This window comes from Rhyacophila brunnea, unplaced genomic scaffold (assembly GCF_057557595.1).
Source record: "Rhyacophila brunnea isolate RB1 unplaced genomic scaffold, BYU_Rbru_1.0 scaffold_15, whole genome shotgun sequence".
In the NCBI taxonomy this organism is placed as follows: Eukaryota; Metazoa; Arthropoda; class Insecta; order Trichoptera; family Rhyacophilidae; genus Rhyacophila; species Rhyacophila brunnea.
The window spans coordinates 22940086-22957462 of NW_028232806.1; the positions used below are offsets into that span (position 1 = coordinate 22940086).

Sequence of the window (17377 nt, forward strand, 5' to 3'; positions counted from 1 at the left end):
CAACCACAATCGGAATTTGATGATGATTCTGAACGGAATTTCTTAAATTCGTCGATAAAAAAAATTATGACCACAAAGCTAAAATAAAAAGCTCTCGACACCTAAATTTCTTGGTTAATTTTTTTCAGCTGGAAACGTTTTAAAAAAAAATACTCTATTTTATTTCGACGGCTTAATATATAATATATCCCGGCGATTTTTTTTTCAGTATGGAGATGTAAAAAGAACCTCGAGTAATGAAAAAGTGAGAAATCGAAAGCTCAAATACCAATTTGTTTTATTGTATAGGTATTACGTGATTCAAGAAATGATTACATAAAGTATCAATTTCAATTAACCTTTACTTATAATAAAATTGGAATGCCTATCTGCCTATCCGTTTATTCGGTTATAACTTTAAAACATTGATGAAACTTACAGTTATTATAGAATACTGAGTCAATAATTTCCAATAATATGAAATGAGATAAATAAACGCGCGTCTTCAAATTGAATTATAGTAAATGTCTCCTTTTTCTTTCCGCATTTTACGCGGATGAAGTCTTAAGCGGTTTCCACATTAGCAACAAGTTGCTGGCAACCTCATTGGCTCAACCCTCAGGGCTCAAACTTAGGGCCGTTGCTGTTCACGATTTTTATAAATGACATAGCATTGGTAATAAAAAATGCTGTGTTTTTGTTGTTCGCTGATGACTTGAAACTCTTTTTGGAAGTTGTCACCTTGGACGAATGTCGTCAGCTCCAACTTGATATAGATAATATATTAGATTGGGGCAGGCGTAACAAACTAGAATTCAATATTGATAAATGCAATCTTTTGTCGTTTACCAGAGCCTCAAAAGTGTTGTTTTTCCATTACTCGATGCATGGCAGAGTTCTGTCGCGAATATCATCTGTAAGGGATCTTGGCATTACGTTTGAGAGTAAACTGACATTTATTAGACATATAGTTACCATTTGTAAGGTGCTTAAAATGTTGGGCTTCGCCATGCGTACTTCCCGGGTCTTTTCGGATGTTACAGTATTAAAACTTTTATTTAATTCTTTAGTTCGAAGCAGACTTGAGAGTGGGTCTATTGTTTGGGCAGCGCATCAGTTAAAGTATGGCTTTATGGTGGAGAGTGTTCAGAAGAAATTCTTGATACTCCTTTACTTGAGGTTGTATGGATACTTCCGTGGCTTTATCCAACTGACTTTCTCTTAGGCATGCTTACATAATTATGGAGTCTGCAATTTAGAAGAAATCTTTATTTAGCTACGTATTTCTTTCGACTTATTACGAGGTATAAATGAGAACTCTGCCATTATGGGCAGTGTTGACCTGTGTGTCCCTGATAACTATCTTAGAAATAGAGGACATCAGTTATTTATTCTCCCAAGGTGCAGAACCAACCTGCTACTGGTAATGCCAATTGGGAGGGCGATAACTATGTTCAACGAAATTGCTTCGGGTGTTGATATATTCCACCTACGTGAGGATGAGTATAGGTGGACGTTGTTTTATAAATTCTTAAAATAGGATCTGCTTAACTCATCCGGTATACTTCCTTGTAGGTACCTATCTAATTTATATTTTTGTATGTACATATTTCTACTGTTTAATAACATACTATCTATCTATATTACTGATCTATCTCTTTTTTTATGTAATAGGTACTGTTTTATATTTCTTTGTTTCTAAATGTCATGTTGTGAACGTCTTAAACTTATAATTTGTAATGTCCACAATATGTTAAAAATAAATAAATTGAAATTGAAAATTAAAAAAAAAACGATTAAAATAATTTATGGTCATATAAATTATGATAATTATCGTGAAATTAAATGAGGTTACCAGTAACTTGTTGCTAATATGGACACGGCATTATGCGATCGTTTTGTAATAAATATAAGAAATTTAACCTTCTAGGTATCGCAAATGAATACTATTTTTAATGTAGGAAAAAATCTATAAGTACCAATACACGTTTGATAAAAATTATCATACACTACATAATATGTAATAACTTGCAAAATCCTACATGATTAATTTATAAACTATTATTTTCTTCCGTCAAAGCCTTGGCCACTTATCACTTAACTAAGTCCCATTACCTGTGGAGCCTCGCAAAGGCATAAAACTACATTAAAACAATAATCCTACCGCCCTGCCTTGAACTTCCGGCAAGCGTAAACGGATTTTCCTTGATTAGTTGCCAGACCGGATATTCCACCGTAACTTCGTTTTCAAATCTCTGTCTACACCGCACTTATTCAGGATGGGTATAGTGTATGTATATAGTTAGTTTAAGGCCTCTTGTGATAATAAAAAATGTCAAGTGCTTTTAATACTTTTAAATTAAACCATTTTTTACCCAATTAATAACACATAATATTTTTAAATGTTGTTACATAGATACGAGTACATAGTATACCAATGTATGATTTTCGATTATATTGAACTGCTCGGTTGTTTGTTAAATGGCGTAAATTAAGCTTCGATATTCTGGTATTTGAAAACTTGGATCTAAAAACAAATACTAATAAAAGTCTATCACGATTTTTTAATTAACTTTTATCTAAACTTTAGATAAAATCTAAATCTAATAGATTCAGTAAATGTAAACTTATTTTTGAACAATGTTGTTATTAGATTTTTTTATAGAATTATTGTTTTAATTATAATATCCTTAATAAATAGCTTTGTCTCTAAAATGTGTTGGTGGAAATAACTGTAAGTTTGTATTTGTTTTAATATTCTTGGGACTCATACAGTCAAATACTTAGGCCTACCTTTAGACGAACATCTAAAATTTAATAAACATTTGCAAATTAAAAAGCACCAAGGCTCGGTTACATGTAAATTGCACGTAAAACATTTCACCGTGGCACTGTTCGCCGTGAGCTTTCTTATTGAAAAGAGATGACTGTATACTATACGGTATCTAATTTTATTAGATTCAATATAGCATTAATTCAATTTTCATATCTGATTTTAGCAAAATTCATGAATTCAAGAATGAAAACCTATATCTGCTATTTTCAAAATTTGTTTGCTGCTGGCTTCCTGTAAAGTGTAAACCGACAATAACCGTGTTCTATTTAGACATGAATTTTATGTCAGTACTATACGACCCACGGTCGGACGGTCTTTAATATTCGGTTTCCGATACAACATTTCACGGTGAAGTGTGATACAGCAAACTGTATACTTACTTATAAATTTCGGGACACGCCAAGGCTCGAGTCGCGAACGCTAAACTCGCCCCTATGATAGATTTAAAAAGCAAGGTCGCTTTTAGCAGCAAACTTCTTCTCTATACTGTGATTACCCGTCCCTCTATGACAGAATCCTGCCCCAGTATGGAGCTATTCTAATCCCAGAAAACATTTTAAAACGTTTGAAACTATACAAAATAAATCTCTTATAATGCTGATGGAGATACCCCATGGTTCGTAGATTTATAACAGACTTCTCCAACCATTCGACCAAAGATCTTAATAATAAATTACGATCCAGCCATTTTCACCTAATTTTAGTGACAACGAGCAGTATTACTCTTAAAGCATCCGTATTATATATTTTAGTTTTCCTACAGTAAGAGACAGAATATAGGGCATTTAGCCTCTTCTCCATCCGCATATATATTAATTTTCTTATTTTGCAATGCTGACTTCATCAATTTGAAGGAGAGAGCACTGTATAACCCGTATTTTCTCTTTTATTATTTTTTTCTTGCCTCAGACCCATGAAGAAAGGTCATGAACTCTTCGTTAATGGTTATTACAATAGTGAGTAGGTACTACAGATGACGAGAATAAAAGGCCATTTGGCCTCAGTGCCTTATGTTATTAGACCTATATAATAGAATATAATATGGTGTCTGTAGGTACTACATATTATGTTTTATTTTAATTATTACGACATAAGATGTAGTATTCGTTATAGAATAGGTACATCTGAATCATTCGTATTAAAAAAATATTGCTACTGAACGGGATTCGAATCTGCATCCGTTAGATTCCGATAAATATGCTTTATCAATTTGCCATACCTACTAATCAGGCGCAAAATTACTAATAACTATGCCAGCGCCCGGCAACCTATGCCACGCATGCCACTGGGTGGAACGCGAAAGGATTTTTGGGGGCACGCCTCGAAAATGACGGTTTATTAAAATTTTCTGTATTAAACTGTACCCTAATGGATTATATATCAACTTTTCAGAAGTATTTCATAAACAGATTTAACGATTTACAAAAACACTCACCCATGTCTAAATATATTTTGCAGCCTGACATTAAAGACAGCTACAAATTTGATAAATAAAATTTTGATTTTTTGAACATTGAGTATGTTGATTTAGATTTAATCGAATTTAACAATAATTCTGAAATTTGGAAATTAAACTTCAAAACTGCCCGAGATGAAATTATGAAAAACGAAGAATCTTGACATGATAACCAAAACGTACAATGAACTCCCAAACAGATTTCACTGCATTAAAAAAGTCGCATTCGCTCTTTTAAGTGTTTTCGGTACAACGTACTACTGTAAGCAAACATTCTCAGTTATGAAATATATTATAAACCCGTATCGAAATCGTTTAACTGAAGAAAATTCGGAAATGTGCATAAAATTAAAAACTTCAAACTATGAACCAAATATTGAGGTGTTAGCTTCCAAAATTGAACCTCAGTAGTCACTAATTATTTTAAATATTGTAATTTTTATGATGTTTTTTATGTAGCGTGTATTTATTATAGTTAAATAAAATTGTTACTAGTTTTATTTCAGTGGCATGCTGAGTGTCCAGTACTTTGAATTACCTGTTTAGTGGCACGCCAATCCATTTGGGTTGCCGACCGCTGAACTATGCAATGATGATTTTGAATCAATATATTGTCGATAGCTTGGTAGTCTTTTATCAACGAAACCACCATGCCCAATATATTGATTGGGAGTCAGTGTGGTTATTTCCAATCGCCATTTAATAAGGAAAAAACGTATATTATTTGTGCCTGCTCTTTTCCTATACCAAACACAAAAGATATTATTTTGTATTATGATGCAAATATAAATGTAGTGTCACTGACTCATGTAGTCCATTGCAGGCCTTGGCAGAAGTAACACGTGTATTACCTACATGGTCGTACAAAGTTGTCAAAGCTGCGTTGTAATGCATACGTTCAAAAATTAACATCTTTACATAATCAAATCAAATAAAGGGATATCAAAAGTATCCTCACGTGTTTCACCAAGAAAGTGTGGCACAAAAGTATGTTCATTCTGACACTTTATAGCGTCATGGAAGGCGGCCGTGAACAAACCGCGGCTGCATATACATGGCGGGTGGAGATAGGGTAACTCAAATCATGGTCATCTACCAAACAAATCCCACATAATTATAATAGAAAAAAAAGCATGGAATGTTTCTATTCAGCGGTAGATTGACGTCTGCCCCTGCTAGCGACGATCAAAAAACATCCCTACGCAGGAAACTTTCGAATTAAATCATCGCTTCTAATTGAATGTGGGGGCAGGTATGCGAAAAGTTTGAGATGAGGAAACTTAAACCGAGTTTGTCGTCACGGCGTAGGTGCCCGCCGCGTTCGTCGGTAACAAGCCAACGAGATAATTCGTTTAAGCGCAAACTGGTTACAAGAAGTCCAAATGAAAATGGGAGCGATAACGAACTGGCGGTGATCGTGTGGACCAGGAGTAAACTCAATTCATTAACTCCCAACCATAAAGCTAACCGGAAGTGTTTCCAAATATATTGTTCCACTTTGAATTGGAGTAAACGTGATTATACTGTTACCCGGTAGAATCTTGAGAAATGTCACTCGTTCAACGCGTGCGTGCCAGCCAAAGTTATCGACTTTTGAGCTTTTATAAACAGTCCCCGCCGAATCTTATGGGTACACCGATACGACCGCATTATAAATACTGGAGTTGGGATCATGAAGAAGTCACGTGACTGAAGAAGACTCCCCTCTTTTCTATCATAGTCACACGAATTTCGTCACCATGTACAATCCTTCTTAATTGATAACAGTGCTAGGCAGTGTGGTGAAATGAGGCTTCTCTAATGACAAAGCCTGCAAGCGTGACTTCCCTATTTCTGTGTATAAAAGGACATGCCTAGGAGATAACTCTTTAAAAAAATTGACTCATATTGTAGTTATTTATTCATTTAGGGGTTACTATTTGTAGTTATTCATCTACTGTTTAACTTTTGATATGTGAATACATAATTTATTCAGCGCTCGAAATGGAAATGCCTACGAACCGGAGCGCTCGACAGTTTTCTTAAGAAATTTACATAGTCATCAAATTTTATCTGTATTTTCATAAAAATAAGTGTGTTAGATTTTCTATTATATGGCCTATCTAATTCAGACGGTCAAATTATTTTTTCCACGAGACGGAGCGATAATTTTACCGATTTCACGAACAGGAATGGCGCTCCGGTGCGCTCCGGTCCATTTCGAGCCCTGAATTTATTGATAGACATAACTGTTTTTAATCGTTGTTTTATTGTGTACAGTTGTGCACTGTATTATATTTTGAGAATGTCGGTATATATTTAGATAATATTAATTTAGTTATCTATGTTAATTTAGTATTCAATAGTTTTACGTCATTCTCGGATAAATGAAATATGCAAGGAACTACCAGTTAATTAAGAGGTTAATTTTGAACTGCTTGATTCAAAGGCTCGATATCGACTGAATATTATAATGTTAGAGTGACTAGCACTTAGTTATCGTCTGAGGTTGTTGGTTATAATTTATGTTGATAGATGTTACTATAATATATACCAAATACATCAAATTTTAATATTATGCATAAATCAGAAAGGGGGTGAGTTGATTTCAACATGTCATTTGAATCAGTAAACTCCCTTAAAAATTTATCCAAATTCATTCTTTCTTTGGTTTTCCTTAAAATTATTGATTTTTAATTTACATCCCTTAGGAAATAATTTCTAAAGTAACAGTGAGAAAACACGTTAACTAAAAGTAGTTCTTTCTAACAGACCGTATTTTATAAATATCTAATTAGTGTGTTTTGATAAGAGCGTTTTTAACGATTAACTTGATTTTTTTTTAATATCTTGTTTTGCCTGGCTGAAGAATCAAACATATCGTTGTGAAAAATGAGATAGTATTTTCTGCCAGATCAGAAATGATATCATAGATTTCAAATTAATGTAGGTAAATACCTACATACTTGTAATGAGTTAAATTTTACGAACAACTCCTGTTTGATTAATTTACATAAGCAAGTTTTAGAATTTACATCAAATTTATTGTCAGCCCTGATTGAGCACAAACTACAAAGTAAATGGACTGAATTGATTTGAAGTTTGTCTAACTGAACTAAAGTTTAACGTTAGGCCAGTGGTGCCCCTTTTTGAGTAGGCACCGGCTCGCGCGATTGGGTTGTTAAACTCTAATCAAGAAACGGGATTAACGTGTCAGTTTATAAAATCATCGGTCTCGGGTTTGAATTCCCTGGTTTGGAAAATTCACATATTATTTTTTTCGATGTGTGTTTAGACGCAGAGCATATACCTAATAGGCTGAGCAAATGGCTTAGATGTATTTTAATGTTATTTATGTTCAGTGTTGGCATGAAGATGAATGAATCCTATTTTAGAATATCGAAAGGCTCGGAGGGCGATAAAATGTAATAAACACAATACGAGTGGGTCCCATAAATTATTGCTCATTCAATAGCTTTAAATGTCTGTGATATCACATTTGGAATACATACACTTTTGTCATGTTTTGCAATAAAAATGCCAAACGAAGGATTCGTCAGCCTATCAGGATTTCTCCCAGTGTCCCACCGAGCCAATTGCATCAAAATATTCATATAGGTACTTAATTAATTGTATGAAAAATAAATCATCCCGGTTGTTACTAAACTTATGTTGCTGGGACACCACTGGCCGACCTTGAAGGTTAGTTCATTTCTGGTAGAAGATTTGATCGTAAAGTAGGCAGGAAGGAGGTTAACTTGGATTTATCCCAAGACCTTCTTGATTCGACTACCCCTGGAGACAGGGCTTGTAAAAGTTTCCGACTGTTGAATATTCATTTTAAAATACTTCTGGTCGTGTTTAAATTCTACGTTTTATTGTACCTTTGTCTTTAATAATATATTGCGTTTGTATATAGTTACATAATTTGAAAACACCTTAGATATTTACCTGCTAGAAAAAATCTTTTTTTGAAAAAAAAAAAATACAAATTGCACGATGTTTTCTAGTAGGTAATATCTGAGGGGAATTGGAAAATTGGGCGCCGCACTGTCAAATGAAATAAATAGACATTCGTTACGATTTTATACAAAAGTAAACGAAGAATTTTAATCAGTTTCTATCTACTACTTAGTTTAAATTCATTTTGCTCTTAACATATGTAATGCTTTTTTTGGGGATTGAGAATTATCATGCCTAAGGTTTTATATAAAAATAAAATTACTCTCTTCTCGTTGGAACTTAAACACATGCACAATTAAATCATTATTTGCGTGTGCGTATTTAAATTCTTACCAAATTTTAAATAATAATATCAAATATAATATATTTTTAAAGTGTCTACAATTCACGAATGTATATTTGTTTTTAAATTTGATTCGATTGCGTGGCGCCTAGTTGTACCGTCACCGAATCGTCGTAGACCCATATCTGAGGCTGAGGTTTTTACAAATTATGTATATTCAAAACAAATTGTGTTAATACTATCGCTTTTTCCAATAATTTTGTGTACCTACTTATTTATGGTACGTAATGTGTCCTAAAACGTCTAATGTACATATGAATATATATTACATTACGTACAATATAAGATACAGATAAAAGATTTATGTAGATAGATAAAATCGGTATGCTCACATTTCATCGCATTTTGCCACAGTTAAATAAACTACCTATGTACCTACGCATTTAAAGTATAAAATTGTTTAGTTTCCAGTTCGTGAAATTTTACATTTCGACCACTCGTAACCAATGATAAAAGTGTATATTATTATTGTCTACCACAGTGATCGCCAAACGGTAACTCGCGGTGGCATTTTTGGTAGCTCGGTAGGATATTTTATCATATTTATAAATTTGCCAAGGGTGTTGCCTCACCTGTAGAATCTATATGGCCTTTCGTCCCAACAGAAAAGTATCCAATTTTAGTTCGAATTGCGCTCAAAAAGAAGGCATTGTTTTGTTCTACCTACTTATGTGAATCAACGTTTTCCACTATGAAGGTGGTTACAAGTTAAAAGTAAATATAGGAAATAGACTTACAGGTGTAAATTTTGATAATTGTATTAGGATGGGAGTGACAAGGTAGGTACTCTCCGAAAATTGAAAAAATTGAGGAGGAAAGTGAATGCCATTCTTTTCACTGATTATTTTTACTTTTACTCACACTTATTTCAAGATATTTTTCAATTATTATTTAGCTTATACATAAATACTTGGAAGTTCAATGTCCTAATTTATTTTAAGTAATATAATAATATTAGGTATGTGTGGTACGGTAAAGTACGATGATAAAAAAGTAAGGAGGAATATATTATTATATAAGTAGCTCGCCAGACATTTCAATTTCTGAAAGTAGCTCACATCCTTATTGAGTTTGGAGACCACTGGTCTATCATATTACTAATTAACCTTCTTTATAAATACTTTGAAATGTAACCTTTATTTATTCATCGAAATTACGTTTACGTGGTAGAACTGCAGAGTAATGCTTTTTTTTAAATAGTTAGTTCTATGATAATTATATAGACGGCTCTTAAGTAAGTTAAATAAAATATTACGTATCTATTAATGGGAACCATTTAAGGCAATGATACTCAACCTTTTTTTTCTTCGGGCCAAATACACATATTTGTAAAGTAACGCGGGCCGCATCACTACTGGTGTGACGAAAAAAATCATGAAACCCCCCCTTTTTTACAAAACATTTTTGAGATTTTAAAAATTATAAACAGTAATGTGTACCCAAACGTTTATTTCAAAATTAAAAATCATGTTCCTGATAATAAATGTGTTTCGGGCCGCACATAAAAGCTTAAAGGGCCGCATGCCGCCGGTTGAGTATCACTGATTTAAGGTAATATGTAGGTACTATATTGTACTACAGTATTGTGCATAACTGTCTTAGTTAGACAGTGATGTCTCTTGGTAAAGCGCCACCTCTATACAGTGTCAAATAGCTGTACTCGACTTTTTAATGTTTACATAAATTCTTTTAATTTAAAATTTTATTTTTTATGGATAAATTAAATGAAGATCTGATCTATATATACACAAAAATTGAAAGTGAGTACCCAGTAGCCATCAGCGTCGCACACAAAACAATTCACGTATTCGCAGAATCTATTCTAAAAAATGATATTATTCACAAACGTTCCTAAGGAACCGAAGGTTCCATGGAACGTCACAGACATTATAATGCATAATTCTTATTTTGATCCGATAAAAAGTTTAAATTAAAAAAAATATACTTATCCGCGATTTAAGAACATTTGGTTGTTCATATTTTATAAAACTTATGAATTATATTAGCTCAGGTTCGAAGCTATTGATTTCTAATAAATAATATGTAAGTGAACTTCATAGAATCACTCATATTTTTATTGTGAATATACCCACATAGATACTAATTATACTGGTTGACAAAAATTGGTTTCCTGTGACCACTTTTCAAATATTTTTTTCCCGCCATTCGATTTGAACTCCATCTGTTGCGGGAAAGAACATGATCAAACGGCACGTTAATTTTCATGCGGTATAACCGAAGCTAACTTATGGAAAATAGTTATCTTAAAATCGTCTGATGGTGGGTTTATGGCGCAAAAAAGCAACATTAATATTGTATGTGTTGAATATTAGAATAATCAGATTCAAACAATTTTCAAAATAAAAGCGTTATGGACATTTATATTTCTTTGGTAATGGCGAGCTAAGAGATGTGGAGGAACGACTGATTTTGACACCACACCGCCACAAAAAAAAAACATAAATCACATCCTTTTCACTAAACTTAATTACTATATTGATATCTACAATACATAGTAAAATCAGTGTTTTATTTTTGTGTACATGTAGGTACGTATCTGTTTAAGTGATTATATTAAGGGGTCCTTTGGTGTTATTTACTGGGTTATTGTTATGCTTTGGATAATATTTTATTCTCAATTTGTGAGAAATACGCATTTTTTTAATGTAGGTGTTGGTATAATTATTTAATAAGTGTATGACTGGTTTGAATTGTTTTACTCCTTTCTTTTAAATTTTCTGGCGAATCATTTGCGTCATCTGCGTCACAGAAAATCGACGCTGATATTTGGATAAGAATAGTTTACAGTAGACATCAAAAAATATCATTATGTCGATGTTTTGTAATCCTATCCAAACCGGGTTTGAATTCGGGAAAATTTGGGTATATTCGCCTCACGATTTTGACGTAGGAAACCCCTATTTATGGGGGATTTAATCCAATCATCAAAATCAAGGAAATAAAGAAACAATCCAGTAAATTGGGGAATTTTCGATTAAAAATAATCCCGAATATGGACCACGATATAAGCTTTGGTAACCCCTTTTTATCGTCAGAAACCCACAGGATTTACGACGAAGATTCAATATTATGTTTTCTCTAGTACCTATCCTTCGTAAACCCATACAGTTACTCAAACATACCTAGATAACATACATTACTGGCTATAAAATCCCATGTGAATCTTGGCATCTTGACATTTTTTTTTTATGAAAAGTGATTGTTAACAATTTTCTTAACATAATAAATAGCTCCAAGTTCTGAATCCAAAGACACATTTTAAAAAAACACGTAATTTTGCCAGACGCGGGGCTTGCACCATGGCTTCAGATGGGATCTACTGACTTTGTCTAATGTTTTATTAGACCAATTAAAAAATATTTATGAGTTTAATTTCGCACCCTCGTAAAGTAAAAAATATGTAACCTTCTACGTGGAGTATTTTTGAACCCCATTCGATCATTACTCTTAACTCTGCGCGATGTTGGTTTATCTATGGGTATGTACTTGCAAAATTCTCTACATGGAATAATATTTTTCACCTAAAAAACATTAAGTATTGATTAAAACAGAGTTTTTCATGCATTGTGCACAAACTATAGGTTGGGTTGGAATTCCAGAGGATCCAAGGGTAATATTATATAAAAGCAATATTACAAAACTACTTACTTTAAAATGCAGCGCTGTTTGGCTTTATCATTATTTAGACAGAGCGCATAATGTGCTATTTCTTTATTTATGTTAATTGTAGGTACATATTCTTCTTAATATTCCGCTAAGTAACATAATTCGTAACACTACACATGATTTTTTTTTTTAAATAATTTTGAGTGACATTAATTATGTGTGATCTTTTTTTAATAAACACTAATGTCAATGGGTACCTAACTCTAAGTCAAATTATCTTTATTATCCAGATGCTCATGGCCCGCCTCCAGAAAGAAAGAGACACGTGTCAAGAAGAGGTGGTCGGTCTGCAGGAGAGGATAGAGCTTCAAGGTACACAACTCTCGAAGGCCATCAGAGACAAGGACCTCATGACCAGCGAGCTGGACGTCATCAAAGAACGCTGGGACAAAGCACACAATCAGCATCAGAAACTTACGGTAAATAAAACCATAATGCACTAACTAACACAGTAGGAAATAAGGTGTTGCAATAATTCAAGGATTCGGCTCGATTTTTTGATAGCGTAAGCCTGGAATCCTGGGATTTCGAGATTTATTTTTGTACATTTTTTTTAAATACATGTTGTCATGTAATTTATAGAAAGCAGTTGATTTTTAAATCAATGGTTTTGTACAGAGATATTGTATGTCCAGTTTTTACCGAAGTTGAGTTATATAAAATGTCCATCTGTATTATACTATAAAACTATGTTACATTCAAATAGGGATTTCAAAAGCTATTGTCGCGTTCACATACATAATGGTTATAATAATATGAATGTCCATTTCGCTTTTGATTTGATTTTCTCAAAATATACAACTGAACATTCAACATACTTATATACTTATATATACATCAAAATAAATAATATGTATATTAAGATCAGTTATTATAAAACTTCGTATAAACTCAATCATCAGTCAAGAAAGAGCTACATTAGTGGTAAACTGCCGTACCTATATTTTCGTTATTATTTTGGTAGAGATCTTCACATTAATTGACGTCACCCTGTAATAGGAGAGGGGGTCTGATATTATGTGATAATTTGCGACGAAGGGGTTACCCCTAGGGTTGTAGAAAATATGACATCGCAAAACTAACCAAATATTTTATTTTCCGATAATATTATCTATATCTTATAAAATCAATCGTTTTTAATGAATTTGTTTTTTATCGAATAGGGGAAGGGGTGTTCAGAAATGTAACGTTATTTAGATAGGGGAGGGTTAAAATGTGTTGGATTATCACGCCGTGGGTCCCAGGCTCGAATCCTGGGTCTGGCAAGTACACATATTGTTTTTCAATTTGTGTGTGAGTCAGGGTATGGACCTAATAGGTTGAGCAAGTGGCTGACATCCATTTCTCGTAAAAAACAAAATCTGTTAATACAAACCTCTACTCTGTGGAGGCCCATATGATCGTATTAGGATCGGACACGATCGGAAAAAAAATGTGAAATCCAAAAATCTTGTTTTGTCTAATATCAGGATTGAACAAAATACTAATCGAGTAATGCCAGGACAATTTTATTGTTTTTATCCAGAATTGCGATTCTTTCTAGATTAGGTACCTACCTATTTTTTTTTATTTTTTTTGACCATGTCTGATCTAATAAAATCATATAGGCCTCCACAGAGTGAAAGTTTGTGTTAACAGATTTGTTTTTACGAGAAATGGATGTTAGCCACTTGCCCATTCTATTAGGTCCATACTCTGACTCAAACACAAATTGATAAACATTATATTGTGTATTTGCCAGACCCGGGATTCGAACCTGGGACCCACGGCGTGATAATCCAACACATTTTAACCCTCCCCTATCTAAATAACGTTACATTTTTGAACACCCCTTCCTCTATTCGATAAAAAACAAATTCATTAAAAACGATTGATTAAATAAGGTATAGATAATATTATCGGAAAATAAAATATTTGTTTAGTTTTGCGATTTCATATTTTCTACAACCCCCCTAGCTCCATCGTCGCAAATTATCACATAATATCAGACCTCCTCTCCTATTACAGGGTGGGACCCACGACATTGTGGGGATTATTTTTTGTTACCGACAATAATTATCATCCGCACAACATAACGTAAAATTAACATAAATGCTAAATATACTTATATATTTTTTTGAATAATATGTAGGTACCTAATATAACAAATTCACGCGCTGATGTTAAAAATATTTAAATTTGTTTTTCCTACCTGCAACGCCAACACGGAAAAGTTTTAAACAAGTTTTTTTTCCTCATAAAGTCCTGAGCGTGCCGGAAAATGCCAGAGGCAAAAGATAAACTTAGCTAACAATTCCCGTGGGTTAAATTTTGTTTTGAATTTTTTTTTTCGGATGCTTGAAAATCTATGTTGAAACGTAAAAAAAAATATCGAGTAAGTAGTTTGTTAGATACTTACTATTCATTGAAAAAATATATAGTATATTCAATGAAACTTGATAATAAATCGAGGAGCTGATGATTAAAAGGATCTAAGTGCGTACCAAGTTGAGTAAGTTGACGTCAAAATTAATTAATATGCGATTGTAAATAATTGATACTGCTCGGGTTTAAATCATGTTAAGTGACGTAAGTTTCTAGGTATTGGCATTTGAAGAAACAAAATCACTTAATATTTTTTTACTTGGAATAATTATGTTGAAAATATATTATTAGAATCATTTTACCATGTTCGATCTGAAGAAGATCGTATGGGCCTCCAAAGAGTGGAGGTTGTATTAACAGTTTTTTTTACTAGAAATGGATGTTAGCCACTTGCTCAACCTATTAGATCCAAACACACATTGAAAAGCAATATGTGTATTTTTGCCAAATCCGGGATTTGAATCTTGGACCCACGACATTTTTATAAGCCTTAGCATTACACATACATAGTGTTAATAATGTCAATTCATGGTGGAAATGCATTATAATAATTTAAATTAAGGGGGAAAGGCATACCAGTAGAGGTACCTAGCGGAAAAATACGAAGCTTGCAATTTGAGACATTTTTAAAGAAGAATATTTTTTTTAAGTCAAAGATAAACTTACAATTGTAAAAAAATGTTATAAAATGTGGATTTGTCACAGGACCACATCTTATTATTAAATTACATTTAATGGTCATATTTATTATTAAAATTTTGTTTATTAAGTTTTCTATTGTTTCTCGTACAGATTTTTGACTAATTCACAGTTTTAATATTTTTTATATTTATTTTAAAAAACATCGATTTTTATAAAAATATAAGTAAATGTGTATAACATGAAATCCTTTGTACGCTATAGCGAAATCTCGGATGTAACTAGGAAACATTCGTTGACATTTTGGTCTATGATTTTCTCCATACATTTATTCACTTTTATAACGAGGCAGGTACTTATCGGTTATACTGAGCTAAAATATCGTCAAAATTTTTCTTAAAACTGTTAATGTGTCGATCGTTTCAAAACATCTTGACCCTAAGCAATAAAATTCCACCGGACAGGATACCACCGGAATCAAATTATGTTTATGACACTAGTTAAATGTCTAAGTACCTACCTAATTGATGTTTTCGCCGACAATATTGAAAAAGTACACACGCATACGATTGAAATTGCATGTAAAAAATCCAAGGTTTGTGAAGTCACTAGGTACCTACCAAACTTCTTTTGTAGTTTATGAATCCCATGCCATGCTTGTTTCGGGGAAAAATTCTAATTGTGTATTTTTGTTTGAATTGCGACTTTTTGTGTTATGTGACCGCTCATTTAAAAATACTTATTCTCTGATATAACGAGTAACGCTTATAACGAGCAAATTCAGTCGGTCCCATCTTCCTCGTAATCAGTGACGCCCCTAGACAAAATGCCGCCCCATTTTTTGTACAGTATTTTTTTCATCCTTTCATGACTCCAATACAAAGAAATGTGTTGTATGGATACACTACTAACAAAAAAGTACCACTAACATAGGTACTTATACAAAATTAAATTTATAAATATTTTTCCCCAAATGTAGGGATTTTTTTGACGTTGTTGGTAATACAGTGGCTGTCTTCTTCATACTCGGCAATATTTGTAATGATATTTTTAGCACTGGTTAATAAGTCAGACTACTATATAATTATTCGAAAATATGCACGTATCAGTTACGGTCACCAAGGATGCCGAAAAGCAATGGAAGTAAACTAGATATCGCGAACCCGATAAAAAAGTTATAGTCCCGTTAAATCTTTTAAGCTAATTAATACATTTTGTTTCCAACCAGTGAGCTGAAATTTTTAATGGAAAGATATTCTCGTTGTTACTAAGTTTAGGTAGCTATTTCTATATATAGATACCAAATGATTCTCCTCGATTTGCCGCCCTTCGAATGACTGCCGCCCCCAAGCGACGCTCAATCTGCCTACCCCCACGGGACGTCACTGCTCGTAATAACCAAGTTCGACTGTATTTATATCAATTCGAGCTTAAATATTGGGATCATACCTAAATAAGATTTCATATAAAAGTGTCACTGAATGCTAATATGACACGTTTTTGCTCTATTAATTGGATTGGTGTAGTTAATATCCCTTTTAACGTTGACTGATTTTTTTTAAATTTCAGATGGAGAGAGATGATGCTGTGAACGAGATTGATATCATAAAGGAGAAGCTGGACAAAGCGGTGTACGCATCGCAGAAATGCGTGGACGAGAAGGAAACCGCGCATAAGGAATATGAGAAGATGCTTGAAAAGTATGATAGGTAGATATGCGTTGCTGTCGTCTTGTGTTAGCCAGTCAAGTGGTCGTCTATAAGGAAACGTTTTTAAACATTATTCATTTTATATCAAAGAAAATATCGCACCGTGAGTATAAAACCAAGGCATCTGCAAAAGAGATATTTTGGATATATTAGGGTTTGAAGTCTTCGGTTTGTTAGGAGAAATAGAGTTTCTAAAAAAAAAACCATAATATTTGGTTTATATTTACATTATATTGCATGTTCTTTCAGTTACTTCACTTTTACATTATCAGGTTCACGACTGTTGCAGTTGTTTAGCATTTAATCTCGAAATTGAAAAATTTGCAGATGCGTTGGTTTTACACTCACGGTGCTATATATCAAACATTTAAATTTTTCAATTTACTTGACACATTGCATATCGCAGTGGCGAAGACTCCTTA

At 33.1% G+C, this 17377-nt stretch overlaps 1 protein-coding gene across 5 annotated transcripts in view; it reads left to right on the forward strand.

Moving 5' to 3' along the window:
* brp (ELKS/RAB6-interacting/CAST family member bruchpilot) overlaps window positions 1-17377 on the forward strand; it is a 232930-nt gene that overhangs the window by 199119 nt on the left and 16434 nt on the right. For all 5 annotated transcript variants that reach the window (XM_085943333.1, XM_085943332.1, XM_085943336.1 and 2 more), the window contains 2 exons: window positions 12474-12662; window positions 16816-16955. In XM_085943333.1, coding sequence (XP_085799459.1) covers window positions 12474-12662; window positions 16816-16955 — 329 coding nt within the window. The remainder of the gene's footprint in view (window positions 1-12473; window positions 12663-16815; window positions 16956-17377) is intronic.